This window comes from Trichechus manatus, unplaced genomic scaffold, assembly GCF_000243295.1.
Source record: "Trichechus manatus latirostris isolate Lorelei unplaced genomic scaffold, TriManLat1.0 scaffold00172, whole genome shotgun sequence".
NCBI lineage: Eukaryota > Metazoa > Chordata > Mammalia > Sirenia > Trichechidae > Trichechus > Trichechus manatus.
Genome location: NW_004444108.1, coordinates 4,429,197 through 4,450,831, shown reverse-complemented (window position 1 = coordinate 4,450,831; position 21,635 = coordinate 4,429,197). Strand labels below are relative to the sequence as shown.

At 37.1% G+C, this 21,635-nt stretch overlaps 1 protein-coding gene across 1 annotated transcript in view; it reads right to left on the bottom strand.

The window, feature by feature from the left end:
• The window catches only part of PRIM2 (DNA primase subunit 2), a 316,775-nt gene that overhangs the window by 120,509 nt on the left and 174,631 nt on the right, over positions 1 to 21,635 (bottom strand). Inside the window, exon 8 of the mRNA XM_004386833.3 lies at positions 8,967 to 9,034. Coding sequence (XP_004386890.1) covers positions 8,967 to 9,034 — 68 coding nt within the window. The remainder of the gene's footprint in view (positions 1 to 8,966; positions 9,035 to 21,635) is intronic.

Genomic DNA, 21,635 nt, shown 5'->3' with positions numbered 1-21,635 from the left:
ACTGCTATACCTCATGAGTCCCATTTGGATTTATGGGGCTGTCCACTCCCCGGCTGAACGGTGAACCTCGGAAATGACTTCACCACTGAGCTAAAAGGGTGTCTGGGGGCCATACTCTCGGGGTTTCTCCAGTCTCCTTTAGGCCAGTAAAGCTGGTCGTTTTTTGTGAGTTAGAATTTTGGCATTATCTTTTATAGCACTATTTTCTACACAGTAACTAGGAATAATTGAGGGGGCATTAAACCTTTGGTGAGTCTTGGTTAGTCTGTCTTTCCTCAGTCCAATTTATCGAATTTTGTTCCGTTTTTACTCCAAGCGAATGACGGTTAATTGTGTCCAGAATACTACTCACTAGGTGGTCTTCTTAGGCTAACTAAACATTGAAACTCACAAGACTACCACAGGCCACACTTGACAGTCTACTCAAAAAGATCCAGGACAGGAGTCACAGCTTGTCAGGAGGGCAGCTTCAAGTGTTCCTCTTCTACAGGAGTCCTTGCAGCAGTCCTGCACAGATGGACAGCTCAGGGGCATGTAGGCAAGTGGGCAGGTGTGGAAGCTCCCCTGGTCTAGAAACCTCATGACCCTTAGTAGCTACATCTTCTTATAATAAATCCAGAGGTACAGCATCCAGGGTCACTACACCAAACAAGCCAAGGAAGTCCACAACTACAGCTTCTTTATCAGGTATTTAGAGTTCCTTCCAGTCTACACACAATTTACAATCAGGGGTCCCTTTTACCGTAGAAGTCATGGTGCCTATTAGAATAACTGGCATCTATCATCTTTACCTGTTTCTAGAAAAACAGTGCTTGGAAGTTAACTGAAGGTTAGGTTCTTATGCAGAAGGGAAAGAGGTTTTGTTAACTATTCATTCATACTGTGGAAAAGACTAAATGAAAAATGGTAATGACGTATATAAAAATACACTCTAAACTGACATAAAAACTGAAGGCAGGGTAAATGGCGAGGTGACTGAACAATCATGGAAGAGAAGAAAAAGTTACTCCTGTCTCTCGCTCATGCCTTCCCTTCTCAGTGACTCCTGACAAATTTACATAGCTTAGTGGTTATGACCGCAAGTTTTGAAGTCAGGCAGCTTTTCTTCTCCTCAGTTTACTTCACCTAGACATGTCACTTCTAACATTCAATAGTTTGTCTTTATAGCATTATTCAACCAAGAAGCCTAAATACCCAATAAAACTCAGTATCATGCAGCCACTTAAAATTAAAGCCATGAAAATCAATTTTCCACTTTATTACTTAGTTATGACATATGAAGCAAAAAATAATTGTAGAAGTTTAACCTCTTTAATTATAATTACATAAAAATAGGCATAGAAATTACAATGATAGCTTAGTGATGGGTGTAGACAGGTAGGACTCGTTTTCTCTAGTTGTCCATATTTTATCTGACTATATATTTTATGAAAAAAACATTAAATGGCACAAAGTTTGTAATATAACCTACATACACATACCACCCCTCACCAATAAAGGCTTCCCCCTCCCCCCTCTAGTTACTCTCTACTTGATTAAGCTACTGCAGTTACTCCAGGTCAGCCTTGATTAGTGAGTGTATGTGTGTGTGTGTACAAATTTTCCTCCTTTTTTGCTCTGAAAATAAAAACATCTTCAGTTAAGAGATGTATCTATTAGCTCCTCGTATATAGTAATCAAAGTACCCATTTCAGTGCCCTAACACAATGGGGTGATTCAAAAAAAACGCTGATTCTTGACAAGTACATGTCTAAGGAGGCATGATCATTTTCCATATAGACATGAAAAGAATAACTCAAAGATGGTAACTAACAGAAAAGAATATATTCTAATCTATTAATATCTTATGTCCCCCAAAAACGTGTGTCAACTTGGCTAGGTTATGATTCCCAGTATTGTGTAGTTGTCCACCACTTTGTCATCTGATGTGATTATCCTATGTGTTGTAAATCCTAACCTCTATGATGTTAATGATGCAGGATCAGAGGCAGTTATGTTAATGAGGCAGGACTCAATCTACAGGATTAAGTTATATTTTGAGTCAATCTCTTTTGAGATATAAAAGAAAGAAGCAAGCAGAGCGCCAGGAGCGGAGTGTTTCCTTTGGACCCAGGGTCCCTGTGTTGAGAAGCTCCTAACCATCGGCAGAGATTGATGACAAGGAACATCCCCCCAGAACCAACAGAAAAAAGAAAGCATTCCCCGGGAGCTGGTGTCCTGAATTCGGACTTCTAGCTTCCTAGAACGTGAAGGAATAAACTTCTGTTAGTTAAAGCCATCCATTTGTGGTATTTCTGTTATAGCAGCACTAGATAACTAAGACACAAGGTATCTGGAAAACCTTCACAATACTCACTGAACTAAAAGCTTGTATTGCTGTACACAGAAAAGAAAATAAACAGTTTAAAGTCTGGCCAGAGGCTGGAAATAGGTGATGCAAGAGAGCTGACAAACAACTGAAGGAGCAGGACATGTTAATGAGGTCTTCATTCCACCCTGCAGTTGGAGGAAGCCCCTATGTATTAAACCCGTCTCTAACATTTATTTTCATATCTACCACAATAGGGACATGCATGCCCTGGCAGTTTTCAAATTTCAAAATGAGAACTAATTCAAAAAGAAAACACTGAGAGCTGTACCGCTTGGATACTGGGAAAAGCTTTCTCACAGAGTTGCATTTATAATGTAAAATTCGTGGCAGCATAATCTTTACAGGAATAATTAGAAACGTGTACATATTAACTAAATGTACTTCATTAGGAAAAAAATTTTTACAAAAGTAGTCTGTAATAAAATTAACTGAAGGAAGATGCTTTCATTATTTTAAATGATTTTAAAATGAAGGTCAATATAAACACTCATTTACAAACTCAGAATGCATTACAAGTTAATCCCTGTGATACAGTCCAAGTATTTACTGTAGGTAACATTTCTCTTTGCTAGCTTGTTTTTCCTTAATTTGATTTCCAATTCACTGTTGGGCTAAAACATGCTAATAAAATTAGAGGAGAAATACTGTAACAAAAACATGTTCTAAAAAAATATCCAATAATTAAAGATAAAACAGAATATGAGAGCAACTACCAAAGTTATCTATAATATGCTGCCCTCTATTCAGTTCATATCTTGAGGCAGAGGAGTGAAGGAGGAAAACATATACAGTAGGGGAAGAGGCGTTATTGTTAAGGAAACAAATCTTAACGGCACAACTAAAGTTATCACATGTGGAATGTGAACTGCAAGTTTGTCTCTCTAGTCTCACCTGTTTATACCTTAAGTGAGATAATAAATAAAAATAACAATCTTTAACACAAACTCTTGCTAGCTTAATATCTTTTATAAATATTATCTCATGGGTAGCAAAAATATTTATTTACAATAAACTTCATGAGGAACATATCTCAAGGCCTTTATATATTTCCAAATTAAAAAACCCTAGGACATGATATAATTCACACTAGAAAATGCAGTGACATATAACTATAAAGATGACAGTGAAGTTGCATTCAGATGTAGACTGATTAGATAATACATCGAGTGTTATGTGATTTTAGGAAAACAGGAATGGTGATTTAAATAAATTCTCTCTAGCATTCCGGAATTTTACATTTTTTATAAGTCTAAACAAGTTTATTTCTTCCAGCTGAAGAGTTCCTGGTATCAACTCTGAAAAACAGAAGGCTTACACTATAAAATAATTCAGTCATCTCCTTTGAAAAGGGAAGGGGACAGCATAGCACTTTACATTAAAAAAAAAAAAATCTGGTTCTCTTAACAAGAACTTCCTAAGACTCTATCTCCAAATCTTAAAACAGAGATAATGATAAATGACCATCTACCATCCTCACTGGGTTGTTCTTAATATGAATTAAAAAGCCAGGTTGAAAAGTGCTTTGTAAACTCCAACTCATTTGAATTCTTGGTCCCATTCTCTTCTATGCCTTCTAAAACCTTGATCCTTCAGTTATTCCTTCTCACTCCCAGAGTTATCATTTCTTCCCTAACCTATAAATGTGCTCATCTTTCCAATTTCAAGGAAAAAATAAAATACTTTCTTCAACCATGGAGCTCATGAATAACATTTTTTCCTTCCTTGCCCTCAGAATTAAAATTTACCAAGAGTAGCCTATACTCTTTATTTCTCTATGGCCTCAAATCTCATTTATTTCCGGACTCCTCACAGTAATCAGACCTGTACCCATACTATTACAACGTTGAGATTAAGCCACCAATGGCTTCCAGTTGCCAAATTCAACTGACATTGTGTAGTTCCGACCTGACTTTCCTATGGCATTTGACAGTACTGATCGTTCCTTTTAGAAATCTTTACCTTAGCATCTTGGACACCACTATCGCTTTGCTGTGTCCCTGTTTTGTTCCAGATCCCTCGCAGTATTTTTGCTGGTTTCTCTTTTAACTTCTCACTCACCTCCACCAGTGCTCATCCCAAATCTCTTAATAAACACTGATATTCGATGGGTTCTATTCATGGCCATTATCCCGTTTCTTCTCACTCTATACTCTCTCCCTGGGTGATTTCAACCATTCCCCTGATTTCAACTACCACCTATACAAAGATAGAAGCCCTGGTGGCACAGTGGTTAAGAGTTTGGCTGCTAGCCAAAGATCAGCCATTCGAATCCACCAGCTGCTGCTTGGAAACTCTATGGGGTAGTTCTACTCTGTCCTATAGGTCGCTATATGTTGGAATCCACTTGATGGCAAAAGGTTTGGTTTTTGGTTTACACAGTGATGACTATCAAATGTCTCTCTCTGGTATAAACCTCACTCTAAAACTCTGGGTCTGTATTCAGCCATCTACCTACTGAATCTGTTATCTCAGCAACCACATCCACCCTAACCCCCTTTGCTCTCCATCTTAATGGCAACATTATCCCCCAAGTTAGATTAAAGTTCAGTCCAACAATCTGAGTACCCACTAAGAGCCAGTACTGTGCTACAACCAAACCCACTGCCACTGAGTCGATACTGACTCAGCGACCGTAAAGGACAGAGTACAACAGCCTATAGGGTTCCCAAGGCTGTAAATCTTTACAGAAGTAGACTTCCACATCTTTCTACTGCAGAGAGGCCTGTGGATTCGACCCACTGACCTTTAGGTTAGCAGCCAAGAGCTTTTAACCACGGCACCACCAGGGTGCCTTTTAGTACTGTGCTAGGGAGTGTGAAAACCAAAGCAAGTAAGTTATGGCCCCCATTACTTAAGGAAATAATTCAGTGAGGGAGATGGTTGGTTAAATCAATAAAATTATTTACTTTGTATTTAATTCTATTAGAAAGTTTCGAAATTTTTAAATTTATGTGTCTATCTCTCAAATGAAACCTACAAATTCCTTGAGAACACAGATTGAGTCTTATTTTTTTATTCCGAGGACGTAACGGGCACTCAGCAATTGATGAGTGGATAGATCCCACTAATGAATAAAAATAAACTTATATTTCAAAAAAAAGTTGAAGTAAATTTTTCCTGTACTTACTTTAACTTTTAACTAGAGCATTTGGGTCCAACTAAGAAAATTTGGACACATTACTTCTGCATTCCCAAAATCATATCATATGTATGTGTGTGTGTGTCTTCACACACATACACACACACATGCAATATTCGAGATTATAAGGTTGGCAAAGTGTTATACAAAGTCTCTCTGAGTATCTTAGTCTTATAAAATGATTTGAGAATTTTTCCGTATTGTTACTTCAATTTTTACAGGTATTTGTATCATCTCTCAAATTAGTTTTACTGACAAATTTAATGAAAACGCTACTCATCATTCCTCTTTGATCATTAGAGACACTAATAAAAATTAGAACTAATAATTATATCAGTTTCAACCTCCTAATGTCCATCCCCTCTAGGTAATATTTAAATCATACAGTCATGCAAATCAATGATGATTATTTTTCCTAACAAGATTATCATTAGAATATCTCAAACCAAATATTCTTTCTTATTTTGACCTAAGCAAAAAGAAGACTTTTTTAAAAAACATTACATTTAGATAGCCAAGAGAGACAACTGAATAGGCTCGAAAGTGTAGTGCAAGGTTACTTTATAGAACAGGAGTATCAAACTATGCACATCAGCTGCCACCCTATACACAGATGTCTCTGATATGGTAATAAAATGAGAAACAGTTTGGTTTAATAATAATAAAAAAGTAACATCAGTTGGTGCATATTACATGTAGCATCTAGCCCTGGTTGCCTAGCAACAAGTCATGAGTGAGCTCCACAGAGAATAAACAGCCCTAAATGAAACGTACAGTTTGTACAAGTTTCAAGGACCCAGAGAGACGTTGTCAGTAGTTAATCTAAATTCCAGTTGACAATTACCATACTGAAGTGAAAGAAGGAGAATCCATCATTATTTCACAGAACAAAGCATTAACTAGAAGTAAGATTTTTGCCCTTCAGGTTTACATCTTTTGAACGAGTGGTTTTTACAGGAAAAATCGTGACAATATGATTTATAAATTCTAAAAACATGCAGAAAAATAGCACAAGATACCACTGTTATGCGTTCATTCATTCGACAAAACTCATAATGAATACCTATCATGTGCCAGATACTGTTCCAGCCACTGAAAATACAAATATGAAAGTCACCTTACAAGCTCTCAAGGAACTCATACTATAATGGAGAAATAAGACAAGCAAACAATTACAATAGCACAAGTTCTGTAATATAGTGGTAGCCAGGGGTATTATGCAAACACATAAAAAAGATACCCAATTCAGACTGTCAGGGAAGGCTCACCAGAGGAGGTGACATTGGAGCTGAGTCTTAAAGGCCAAACAAACATTAGTCAAATTATAGAAGTGTGGGAAGGGAGTAGGGCATTCCAGGCAGAAGGAAGTATATTTACAAGGGCATAGAGGTGAGCAGGAGCATGTTGTATTAGAAGAATTTCAAGACATATGGTGGAACTAAAAGTTGGCATGCCAGTACTGAAAGATGACACCAAAGAGCCAGGGCAGGCCCCTTCAATAAGGACATCATATGCCAGGCTAAGGAGTTCAGACTTCATCTGAAAGAAAATGGTTTTAAGCAGAAGAATAATATGATTACATCTGGCAATGATGTGAAAAATATTAGAGGGGGCAAATAGGGAGTCAGGAAGAAAAGACAAGAGGCTACTACAGTAAGAGAGATATTCAGGAGATAAAATCAACAGGCTTTGGTCACCAACAAATGGGTAGGAGACTGGGGCTGGGGAAGAGACTCAAACATGACTCCTGGCTTTCTTAACTCACTAACACAAAGCTCCAGAAAATTTAATGATGGTACAATGTTTATGATACTCAGTCCATGATGAAATACTGGTTTTGACCCACTCTCCCCGCACCCCGCACCCCACCAAAAAAAAACAATTATACAGAGATTAAGAAATGTCTGTCTGGGAAGGAAAAGTTACTTGAGAGAAGGGAAGGGAAAGGAAAAATAAAGAAAACTAAAAAATAGGAGAAATTAATATCCATCCAAGCTTCTGAATGAGAAGTGATGTTGTAAGTTGAAAAAGAATTTAAAACAAAAACATAAAGGAAAAGACTATTGTCACTTGACTACATAAAACTTGACAATATAGATATGCAATCAAAACTCTTTAGAAAAAAAATGTTTGTAGCAAATACAACTAAGGATTACCACCCCTTGCATCTAAAGAAGTTGCTGTTAATTGCCGTCAAGTCAATTCCAATGCACAGTGACCCAGTGTGTCAGAGCAGAACTGCTCTGTAAGGTTTTCAAGGTTATGACCTTTCAGAAGCAGATCACCAGACCTGTCTTCCAAGGCACCTCTGGATGGGTTGAAACCACTAACCTTTCAGCTAGTAGTCAAGTGCTTAACCATTTGTGCCACCCAGGGATTCTAAAGCAGATAAGATCAAATAAAATCAGGAGACACTGTCAATAAATGGAAAAAAAAAAAAGTAATCTCTCCAAAATAAAACTGGATAATAAAATGTTTAAAAATCATTCTTAATAGTAATCAATGAAATGAATATGATCACAATAGTATCTCTATCATTAACCTATTAAATTAGCAACTGTTTTGCTGTTCCACTTTGCTCAGGGTAATATAGGCAGTCTTGTGCAATATGAGAGTATAAAAAGAATAAGGTTGTTGAAAATGATATAATTAAACCTTTAAAAATGTTCATGGTCTTTGAGAAAGTAATTTCACTTCTGAAAAACCTATCTTAAGGAAATGATCTAAATTTTATATAAAAGTTTGCATACAGCATTATTTAGCAGAGTAAAAAGAAACTGAAAAGGTTTAAATTCCCCCAAAGGGAGATAAATACACTGTAGTACAATCGTACAAGAAACTATCATGTAGTCACTTAAAGTTATGTTTTTACAGAGATTTTAATAACACGTAAAATCTTACAATCTTTATATAAAATATAATTTCAATACAGGGCTTTTAAAAAGCACAGAGAGGAAAAAGCATTACTTCCAATTAGTGATGATGGGTTCTTCTTTGCCCTTTCCTGTATTTTCTAAGTTTTTTTTTTTTTTTAATAATGAGAATATATGATTTTTGTGGTTAGAAAACAAATCCCACCCATTTCATCAATCCTCAGTAGAATATATGGAGGTCTCAAAAGTATGCTTTTCCCTTGGAGTTAAATATTTAGCTCACTCCTTTTAGATCTTGCTGTAAAGTTATCATCCCTATTCATTTTAATTTAAATTTATTAACTAGCTCTACTCATTTTTATTGAATTAAAAGAGCTTTCTACAACACCCTCTAAAGTTAAGGGTAACAAGCATATTGTATTAAGAACTTCAATCTGAGCCACAGAATTAAAGCAAGATGATTTGGAGTCTTTTTTTTTTTTTTTAAGTTTTTAGTAACTGAAGGGGTTTTAAGTTTAACATACATTAACCACTTTAATGTACTTGTATGTATGAGCACAACAAGGCTGTGCCTTTGCATTACCTGAGGTGGTTAAGCAGAGGCTGAAGTCTCTCATCAGATTGCACAGCAGGCAAGGACCTGGCTGTTAACTAAAAGCAGAGAAGAGGGTTAATACAAACAGCAAAGGCCAAACACTGAACACATATGAATACTAAATGCAAAAAAGAGGGTTTGGGAAGGAGGGGAGTACTTAAAATACACAGAAACTTTTCTCTTTTTTAAATTAAGGAATTATATACTAAGTTGATTCATCCTATGTGATTAAAGCTAACTACCTGCCCTAAGGTTGTAGGGTATGTCACTGAGTTCAGAAATAAAGACAATGGGAGGCAAAACAAATAGTAAGAGGAAGTTTTCATCTGAGTTCATGAAAAAGCCTCTAGTTATGAAACTATAATGTTTGTAAATAAAAATGGAAAATTTCAAAATGCTAAAATGTATGACAACCAACTCTGCACCACTGAATCTCAGAATGATGAAAAAATTGGGGACAGGGACTTTAATTTATAGCTAAGCCACTGTGAAATTGGTCCCATGCTGAAGTAAACACACACGATGCATTCCTTCATTCTAAAACCATACCACTATAAGGAACCAAGAACATCTTTTAAACATATAAAAGGGGTCCAAAGTATTTAATCTTGAAATATAACCTCATATATCTAGGACCAAAAAAGAGGAAGACCCTCCACAAGATGGAATGATACAGTGGCTACAATGGGCTCAAGCATAACAACTATTGTGAGGACGGCACAGGACCAAGCAGTGTTTCCTTCGGTTGTACACAGGGTCACTATGAGTCAGAACCAACTAGATGGCACCTAACAACAACAACAACAACAACACAACAACACTATTTATACAACATCTCCATTCACCGTTGCTTCTGCCTCTATTCTTGCGTCTCCCCTAATTTATTCTCCACACCACGGCCAGAGAGAAGTCTTCAAAGTTAAACCTAATTAAAACTATCTAATAATTTCATTAGCCTCTCAGGATAATGTTATTACACCAGGTCTTTCATCAGAAACTTTCCTTAAGAATTCTCTTTTGGACCACATTACTGAAACACTGGGAAAACGGTAAGTGTGACTTACTCTATGACTTTTGTCAACTCCACAAGATACAACTGGAGCAATCAGGTAGAAACTTGCCATAACTCCAGTTTCTAGAACACATATGCTCAACAATTTGATCTTCCTCTCCCTCAACACTCACACATCACTTATTTTCAAGTTTGAATCTTCTGACAAAAATAATTCCTACACCATGAGTAAATGCTTTTAGTAAAATTATTTGAAGGAAGATTTTCAGTTTTCCAAAGACTTTGCTTTCAACTTTTAAAACAGTTAACATTTTCAAAAAGAGCATGTTATCTCTTCACGTTAAGAAGATGAGGTAATAAAGCTATTCCAAAGCTCCTGAAAGTGGCAAAGTCATTTGCTGACCTTTTTCTGACAAAATATAAACTTCATTCTAGGAACTGTTGACTCCATTGTTCCGTGGGAAATTTCTCTATAAGCCCCTGTAGTTACTACTCACAACCACTGGACTGTGGGTGGCACTGCATCCCTAGCACGTGCAACGTAACAGAAGTTTAATAAATATTTACTGAATGTGTGACAAATTCAAGAATCTGCAACTGTGCGATTCCATTAATTGATGAAAATGAAAGTATATCTATATTTACATTTCATAGTGAAAGATTTTTAAATTCCTGCTTTGAGCAAAGCTTATAACTGGGCCAAGTAAACTACAACTGGCAGACTTCTTCTGTGAATTCAATGCAATATCATAACAAGATTTTCAATATTAAAAACTTTCTTCTACAACCTGAACTGAATATCTGTCTCATTTAAATAGACTTTGGTTTCCAAATATGTTTTAACAATTTTTTTTCTCTTTTTTCATCAAAAATGAAAAGGGAAGATCTACCACAGTTTATATGTGGGAAGCTGAAATGGGTTGAGTTAGGGCTATTTCATGGGAACTGTCATGGATTGAGTTGTGTCCCCCAAAAATATCTGTCAGGTTGGCTGGGTCATGATTCCCAGTATTGTATGATTGTGTTATCTGATGTGATTTCCTTATGTGTTGTAAACTCTATCACTATGATGAGATTATATGTGATCTCCTTATGTGTTCAAAATTCTATCACTGTGACGAGGTTATACTGATGAGGTTGACAAGATTAGTGTCTTCATGCAATCTCTTTTGAGATATAAAAGAGAGAAGAAAGCAGAGACACATGGGAACCTCATACCACCAAGAAAGCAGTGTCGGGAGCAGAGGGCGTCCTTTGGACCTGAGGTTCCTGGGCAGAGAAGCTCCCAGAAAGACTGATGACACGGACTTTCCTCCAGAGCTGATGGAGAAAGCATTCCCCTGGGGCTGATGCCCTGAATTTGGACTGGTAGCCTACTGGACTGTGAGAGAATAAATTTCTCTTTGTAAAGTCATCCGCTTGTGGTATTTCTGTTAGAACAGCACTAGATGACTGAGACAGGAACCAACATAAAAAGTGGGCATAACTTGATAGCTTATTTCTTATTATTGAAAGGTCAGAAGTGAGTTATTAAGATGTCCTTTCATTATTAAGAATATATCTAGCACACCAAATTAACCAACACAGTGTTTAGGCTGTTTTTATGCCAAGTATGCCAGATGTGTAAATAAATCTCATTTTCAATATTACCATCACAGAACAGGGTTGCTATGAGTCAGAATCAAGTAGATGGCAATTGGCATCATTGCACAAATCTTGCATTTTACCATATATCTGGATACAAAAAAATAAAAATGAATTTTAGTCATCTAATCCTCCTTTTAATGCCAATTAATATCATATAGAGATTCAAAGTCACACAAGACAAAAGAGAGACGTGCAGATGTCTGGTCTAACTTGTCGTTTTACCCATGAGGAAACTGGGCTCCTCGGGCCATATGTAGTTGGTTGCTGGTGTGAGCGCAGAGCTTGCACTAGCACCTGCAGTCTGGGTTCACACAGTATACAGCATCTCCCACTGCTATGACACCATTCAGAGTGCTCCACAATAGCATGTGACCCTGCTAGAGGCCACTGCATAATCCCAGCATGCTTCTGTTCCCTCTTATTCCCTTCACTTCTCAAAATCGGATGGTGTTCTTTAAAATTCACTTCACCCATATATTTTCAGTCTTGGAGATCCCAGATTTTTGCATGGAAGTTTCCTTCATATCATTTGAGATTTGGCTAAATGTCATCTCCCCCAAGAGGCCTTCCCTAACCACCTTTGACAGGGTGCCTACCTTAACAAAGGTAGTTAGGGAAGGCCTCTTGGAGGATTCTATTACTCTGGTGTCTCACAGAATTTATCACTATCTGAAATTATCTTATTAATTCACCCATTTGTGTCTATCTCTCTCCCCACAAAAATATACATTCTGTTAGGGCAGGAACCTTTCTGTCTTGCCCACCACTTTTTCTCCACTGCCTAAAACAGCCTGTGGCATGCAGTAAGCGCTCAACAAATACTGCAGAGTGAACGAAAGATTCATCTCTCTCAAATACTTGCAGCAAAAGTGTGAGTTTCAAAAAATTCTGCCCTAGACACTGACCCTTTTGGTCTTGCATTCCTAAATAAATATGGCCTATCAACTAGAAAGGTCATATACATTTCTCCTTTCATTTCCAGCTGAATGGAACATCTTAAATCCTTCCTTTACAAGCAGAGTGTATGCTCCACTCCTCAAGAGTTTAAACTATGGCTCCTTGGTTCAAAGGAAACAAGTAGCTCAAAACCAACGGTCCAAAATTCAAATTACAGACTAACTTTAGTAGGCACTATCAAAAAAGCAAGCATGACATAGTTCCTTCCTTCTATGTCTTTTTTGTTTGGTTTTGTCATTAACTGATAGCTACACGGACATATAAGTAAATCAGAAATATCAGTTGAATAAATTTTTTCCAACATTATGAAAAATTCAAACCTGTATCAAATTTTAGTCCTTTACAGCAAACACCATATGGCTACCACCTAGATCCCAAAGCTAACATTTTATTGTACTTGTGTATCATATATCTATCTCTCTGTAATAATTATATTTTAATGATTGGTTTTTACCAAAGGATCCCCCCACCCCTGCGTTATGTCTCTACGTGCTACTCTGATGACTCTGACATGGATAGCGCCAAGAAAGACAATTTGCTGTGAGTAAAACCAATGACAAAGTATCCACACCTAACCAACCAAGACTGAGACTGTTTCAAAATTTTATAGAAAGTGAATAAAGAACAGATTGTGTAAAAGTGACTATATCCAAATAAGACTCATCTAGACAGAAGTACAAAAATATTCTTTGTCATTTAAATCACAACACTAAAATTAAAGTGCTGTGTTTAAACACCTTTCAAGACAGCATTGCTAAACAAATGAGTCGCGGATTCTGGGAGGTAATTTATTTTGAAAGGGAGTCCAAAATATTTGCCTCAAAACATCCCCACCCGAAATGGACATAAAGTTTCAAGAAAACTAAAACCCAAATACAAATTAGAAGATTAATCTATTCAAGGATGGAAAAACATGGATATAAGGCATGTCTTCTAAAATATAAAAGTTATCTTGAATTTGTAAATTTAAAATTATGAAGAAAAACATAAACATAAATATGGGAATTTGGGTGTTATACAAAATTATACAAAACCATAATAAAGTTAACTCATGTTAGTTTAACTATTAAAAAAAAAAAAAAAAAGTTGCTGTCAAGTCAATTCCAACTCATAGCAACCCTATAGGACAGAGCTGAAATGCCCCATAGGGTTTCCAAGGAGAGGCTGGTGGATTTGAACCACCGACATTGTGGCTAGCAGCCAAACTCAATGCACCACCAGAGTTCCAGTCTAACTATTCCGTGTCATAAAAAAGCATATGAAATTATTTTACTATTTCACTCAGCATCTTTTTTTACTTACTGATACATAAAACTGAAAAATAATAAAAATGAATAACAGAGATACATATTGCTGATAAAATACTCTTCTTCCTCCAAAAGTAAGAACTTTTAATAAAGACAGTAATTCTAAAAATTTACTTTTTTCCTTATCAAGAAAAAGGTTAAATCCTTATTTAATCTTTACATATTTATTTAGAACCTATTAAGTATCACACATTGGTTTGTGGAATATTAAGTTGTACATTCTCAAGAATGGCCTTTTTCAACCTAGCAGACATGACACATATACAGTTATTTCCAGCATGTGACTGATAAAAACGCTTAGCTCTCGTATCTTTTCAAGGGTAAGTTAAACATGAAAGATAATTTCTTCCTAGACTTTCCACTGAAACTGGATCTCTGTAATACAGGTAAATGTGGTTCAGTGGTTAAATTCTGGCTTTTCATGCAGGAGACCCAGATTCAACAGCTGGCCAGTGCACCACGAACACAGCCACCACTCACCTGACAGTGGAGGCTTGCATGTTGCTGTGATGCTGAACAGATTTCAGCAGAGTTTCCAGACTAAGAACAAAGGCCAGGTGATCTACTTCTGAAAATCAGCCAGTGAAAACCCTATGGATCACAATAGTCCAATCCTGTTGTGCACGAGGTCATTGTGAATGGGTCGCCATGAGTTGGGGGCCAACTTGTCAGCAGTTAACAACAATATAGTTAAATATAAATTTGATCAGCAAAGAAAAACTAATTTTTAGAATTATGATCTCTATTCAATAGTTTCTTAAAAGAATTTGGAGAGAAGAGATTTATTGTAATTTTGGCTGCCTCTAGGGAAGGAAAAGAGCAAAATGAAACTGGGGACAAGGGCAGGTTCAATTTTATCAGTAATAGTCTCTTCCTTTCTTTAAATTCAAAGAAACAAGCAAACAAAGTTCTGAAGCAAATACGACAAATGTTAAATACTGGTTAATTTCAGAAGGTAGGTACATGGGTGCTTGTTATATTATTTTCCATACATTTGTGCGTCTGAAATAGTTCAAGGGAGAAAGGGAAGGAGGACTGACTTTCCAGCAGTGTGAGGAATGGCTTATAGGAGGGCAACCTAAAATAGAGGCAAGGAGACTAATTAAGAGGATGACACATGCAGTGATCCAGGGATCCAAGATAAAAAACCAAATTATGGCAGCAGCAGTAAAGATAGTAAAGAGGACATGAATGTAAGAATTATAAAGCAGGTATACTCTTCAGAAATAAAGGGGGTACACTCTACAGAGATACACTCAACAGAACTTCTCTTAAAAGAGAAGTTGTACAGGTGGGCGAAAAATTCTATTAATTGCAATATAGCGGATATAGGAAGAAGAGATTGGGGGATGGATGGGAAATCATAATTTAATTTTAGGCGTGCTGAAGTTGAGGTGCTTTTGAATAGCCAAAAAGCAACTGAATATATATGGATTTAGAGCCCAGGAGAGGATATGGGACTAAAGATTTAGATTTAAGTGTTATAAGCAATTAAGTAGTAGATGAAGTCATGGGGCTGGCTAAAATTTCCCAGGGAATACACATAAAGTAGGGACATCCAATTGCCATTGACCGGTAGTGGCTTATTAGAGTATTGTATTGAAGGTCCATGTGAAGCTACATCCAGGAAAGAATACAGGATCGATACCTACTGATGTCTGCTCTCGCAGTGCAGTTAATTATTTAATACAGTCCTTCTAGCCACAGTCTTTGTAACTCCCACCAAATGACTGAGTGGGGCTATGCAAATGAGGTGCTTGTGGCCCACCAAGGGGACTGGATAGCTTGCTAATAATGTAAATAAGGTGCATGGCACCCTTGTGGGGGTGGGATCATGCAAATAAGGTATACAGAACCCTAATGAGGCGACTAGTCAGTTTTGTCATCCGGTTAGGCTTAAAAAAGCAGTCAATCGCAGAGCAAGGGGGGTTTTACTACCACCAAGAAAGAAGAGCTACAAGTGAAGCTCATCCATTGGACCTGGCATCCCTGTGCTGAGACCTCCTAGACCCAGGATACAGAAAGAGAGCTATAACACTGGAGACAGCAAGAGATGGCGAGAAGCCATAGTAGAGAAATGGCAATAGCGGAGGCAGCCAAACTAGGAGACCGACAGGTGACAGTGGGCTTCCTGGCCCACAGAGCAAGGCGGTTACAGTGGGTGTATCAACCCACAGAGCAAGAGAGCTAAACCCTTTTGAGCAGGAGGCTTCCTGGCGGAGTGAGATGCCTCTGGGCACTTGGCAGTGGAGCCAGGCTCACTGACCCACAGAGCAAAAGAGCTGAGCGCCTTCAGGCCATGGCTTACTGGTGGAATGGGGTGCCTCCAGGCACTTATCAGCAGAGTTAAACGAGCTTCATAATACTTGCCCCAGCAGAGCAGAGGCGGAAGGGCCAGAGAGAGGCATGCCTGCGGGCACAACTAAGAAGAGGCTGTCCTGATCGAAGAACTGTATCCTGAACATTCCTGAACCTGAATTGTAACCTGTTACTTCACTAATAAACCCCATAATTGTGAGTATTGTTTGTGAGTTCTGTGTGGCCACTGCAACAAATTATCGAACCCAGCAGAGAAGCAGAGTGCCGTGGGAGGGACAGCTGGTGCCAGAATTGGTAAAAACGTTAGAGGGTGGAGGCATGTCTGATCTCTGCCTCATAGGAATCAGCCTTGGGCTGTTGATCTTGATTCTCCATCTCCCCTTGTGAAGTTAAAGGAGGTCAGACGTCCCCACCACACCATTTTTACAGCTCTGGACATGAGACAGGTGTTTGGCGTTATCTGCCTGGTATGTGTCATCCCTAACTGGAATAAGGTAATAAGAGAAACAGGGAATTTTTCCAGAAGACTTAAAAGTTTTAATACAATGATTTTAAGCAATTACAGATTTATTAGAGAGAACACAACCAGCAGCTCATTAATTTAACTCTTTGTTGCACACCTGGAATCAATAAATTTCACTTTATAAAAAAATGTTTCCTGAGGAAAGCACTTGGCCTCTAGCTGTGAAGCCAATTGTTGCTCTTAAAACCCTAAAGGGGATTTTGCTGTTAGCAAGTTGCTATTTTGAAGCAGATATTTTTAAAGGGGCCTGTAGGAAGAAAATATTTTTCATTATTTTCTTCCCCAAATGAAGGGTTGGAAGGGAGAGACTAGAATACACAAGGAGGTAAATGTATGAATAAATACGGTAAATGGTTCTTAAAGAGTTAACAGACATTTTGAAAACATAGGTAGCTCAATTAGTTGAAAACGAAGAACAAGAGGGTGGCTTCATTTTAAAAATAATAAATCCCTTCTCTCTGAACTGCTCACCCAACACTGGCTAAATTAAAACACATAAAAATGACAGGAAAACAATGCTCACTTAGAAAATACTGCTCAGTTTTGATCTCTGGTGTTTTTACCCTCTACCACTCATTTCAGCTTTCTTACAAAACTCAAGAAGAATGACAATATCCACTAATATCAAAGTTGTACCTTAAAAGAAATCCAAGATACACAATCAGCAAAAGTCAGCTTCTTTTTTTCATACAATATTGTTCTAATCAAAGAAGCCAAATATTACTCTCTTCCAGTGACATCAGGACAGTGGCATTTATGTACATTTACAAATGATGAAAAGATCAAATTTAGCTTTTCTTTATGAAAAAACAAATAGGGAATGTTTTTCAAAATGTCTTTTACATTCTCCTCATTCTATATAGGATATGAGATGGCTCTCCTGTACCTTGTAACTCCCCAAGAGTACCAATCTAGAATCCCAGCTCTTCCCCATTAAACTGAAGATTCATAGATTGTGCTTCTATACATATTCTAAGAGACATATATTTATAAATTGACAAAATAATTTTTGAAACCAAAAGGCAACAATTTATTTAAACAGAACTCACAGTAACAAAAGACTATAGCTCTAGAGAGAACAGGTTGTTCAACAGAACTATCACTTTTATTACTGGGACCAAGGCAGATGTCAAGTAAAATTAACTTTTACAAGCAGCTGGTCTTTTAACTTCATTGATTATAACAACGGAAAATCCTGGGTCTTTCAGAATTAAGTTTTCTTATAATAGGAAAGGATCCCAATTACAAATCCCAAACTGTGAGATTTCACATAACATTCTCCCTTGCTCCTAAACTAAATTTGTTCTCCAGTTTCATGTTCTCCCTTGGCAGGCTGAAGATCCTGCCCATCGCTAATCTTAACAGTCTAGTGGTCAGATGCCCACAGCACTTCTTGGTTTTCATAGGGCTCTTGCACACATTATCTCACTTGATCTTCACAACAGAGGTGGCTTCATCAGTACAACGCCACCTGTGTATGAAAATTTCTCTATCAGCTGGCCACAAACACGATTTTCAACATATAAGCTCTAAATACCGACCAACAACATTGTCAAGCAAAACACATAGATTCCATTTGAGCTCTAAATATACGCAGGTAGTTTAATTTCCAAAGAATATTAAACAGTGCAGATTTAATAAGATATTTCCAGTTCAGAGGTCTGGATGATATGAAGAACTGAGAAAGCAAACCTGGGAATAGTACAAGCAGATATCCCAGTGCTGATTTTTGATCATGAAACCCATGGTGTGAAAAGAAGTTTGTTACTCAAAGCCTAACTTAAGCATCTTATTGATGCGCTACATCATTTAAAAATGTAAAACAATTGCTAGAGCAAGAAGAAAGGTGTTAAGAGATATGCCGTGATAAATGTACATGGATCACTGAATTTTCTTCCATAGAATAGAACGCCCATAAAATCATTTTACTTCTAGAATCCCCTGACAATTCTGGTTCAAAACTCTTAAGCTACTATAGCAAGCAGTTTCACAATCAGACTTCTCATAGGCAAAACAAAGTTCTGGCAAATGGAATTCGACATGTTTTGTTTTTCATGTTAGCACCCAAGAGTTTGAACTGTCAATATCTGGCCTCTTATAGGATTGCATTCCTCATGTTTACTAATGCCGAGCACTCCACCTGAAGCTTTATGTATACTCTAATCATCACAGTATCTCAAAAAGTCATATTGTCCCAGGGCTTCACCAACTGTTCTGTCAATGGTACCTGAACATTCAAGGAGAGTGAACATGTGATTTTTATGCCCTCAGCATCAACTTCCTTTAGTCCCATGTATTTATCTTAAAAATGCTTACAAATTTGCATTTGACTCTAGAACATGCCCTTCTTTGTTTTACTGTTTAAAAAAAAATGTGTAATTTATCATTGAGTAAAACCGTGCCACTGTTCTCCAATGGTTTTATATACTCCTGGTATATTTAGCTCCATACATTTGGCCATCCTATAGCCTTAGAAAACATGTTTCTACATTTATTATTTCATGTAACAAATATACTTATTTGGGTTTTCCAGAATTAAACTGTTCTTTTACTGTTTGCTGTAAGTATGACTCTTGAGCAAAATCTTATTATGTGAAAGTTTCTCATAAAGCTTCCTAAATAGGCACATAAATTCTACTATGTGCACCAGATTTGCCAACTTATAGGCTTCTAGTAAATGTTTAAAAGACTGCCCAGACAGAACTGTGGCCTTCTTAGTGCATGTCATTTATCTTCTTTAAGTAGTATAGTCCATGATTCCTTCCACCTCCTGCTGGGTCTATTTCCTGTTAACAATGTCAGGCATATAAGCTGCCCAGTACATTGGCAATCTTATCTCCTTTCTAAATAATATTAAACAATGTACCACTCGTAATGCGGGAAACTTAAACAATCTATTCTGCAGTACATGTAAGTTCTTTAATAATCTGAAATTAATGTTAAAGGAGCCAAAATTATATTTACTTACCAAAGTGAACAGACACAGAAAAGATGTGTATCTACAGGATGTGTATATACAGGAACTATTTTTCCCGATCTGGCCTTCTAGTAACACCTGGGGATGGAGATGGAGCAATGGCGAATGAAGCAAAGAAGGAAAGAAGTAGGCAGGATTTTTATTAAAGCCTCTGTGACAGTGATCTGTTGTGTGACAAAGCACAAGTCCTTGGAAACGCACCAGAAGAACTGGAGGGCCTTAAGTGATGTAAAAAAAAAACTTGATCAACAATGATACATATGGATTTCCATTTCCCCCCACAGCTGAACTTCAAACCACTGATCCAAATGTATAATTCAAGGATGGTGGCCCCAGATGGCTAACAACATACCTCTAATGTTTACGTTAACAGATGCTGCAGACAGTATTCATTTGCTCAGTATTTTAGCTACTTCCCTTGCCTCTGTGACTTAATTTTCCCTGCTGTCTCAGAACACAATGATTTCTTTTTTGAAAGAGACCTTGCCTTTGTAGATGTAGAAAACGCTTTTAGTTAAAATGTGAAAGAGTCCAGTGTCACTCACAATTTATTTCTCTAGCCTGAAATAATCAGATATTGTGCTATTTTTTAATTCATTCAGCTTAGTTGGAATTCAAGCTATTCTATTCATGAGGAAGCCCTACAATTTTTCTTTAAAAAAAAGGCGGGGGGCTGTTATGCAATTCTATTCCTCTACTACAGATTTTCTATTTCTAAGACCTCCTCTAAGGAGCTTCTTAAAATATCTGTCAATTATATACACAAAAGTATGTTTTGTCTACTATAACTAGAGTACTACGACTAATTATAAAACTTCTGTGACAATATTTAAACAAATCAGAACAACAGAAAAATAATTTCCATTGTTAGGACATAAAAATCAATAACAACCATTCATCATGAAATGGAAAAGTATAAGCACATTTAAACAATGCCAACTTGGTTTTTCACCTAAGCATTCTGATCTAACATCAGATAGGATACATTTTCAAAAAAGCTTTGAAGACAAAATTAACCCATTTACTATAACTGAAGAAGTATGGAGGAAATGAAAAAGTATTTTGAAATGTTTCCAGAAAAACACGTCAGGGTTCCCCAAATCCTTTTCTCTCTAGCTCTTTTTTTTTTTCCCCTTGCAATTAGTAATTATCGTAAATAGTAACCCGGGTCACTAATGTCTTCTCATTTCTAAACTCATACAAGTTTCAAATAATATAAAACTCCTTCAAAAACACAGACCCAAGCTCCTGAATTAAATGATTAATACCAATAAAAGAACAAATCAGTTCATTATTAATTTAGATCGCCTAGTGAATTAAAATTGCATTCAAGTTCCATTTTAAGAAAAGCGGATATTTTTCTAATTCCTTATTTCTTTTCAAGTTCTGACCTTTTTCTATTATTTTTTAAGTCAGAGTAAGTAGAGTCCATGGTAAAGAAAAGAAGCTAGTCTGGAAATTGAAAGAAGAATCCTTACCTGTTTGCTTCCTGTTGCCATTGAGTTGATTCCAACTCATAGCAACCCTATAAGACAGAGTAGAACTGCCCTGCAGTTTCCAAGGAGCTCCTGGTGGATTCAAACTGCCGACCTTTTGGTTAGCAGCCGTGGCTCTTAACTACTAAGCCACAGGGTTACCTGCTTGCTTAGCTGGAAAATATTTCTAAAAAATAATGTAGCTGCTATAACAACTATATCCCCAAATTATAAGTTGCCAGTTTAGTGATGAAAACAACCCTAACTGGTATCTTCCTGCAACGCCATCTAGGGTGTGGATTATAGACCACTGGAGCATACTATTACATGCATCTGCCCCATCTGGCTCCACACACCAAGCTATGAAATCAAGAGGGGGATGATGAGTAAGTATGTTCAGAAATGCATTTCCTAAGAGTAATCATTTTAGCACACTGAAC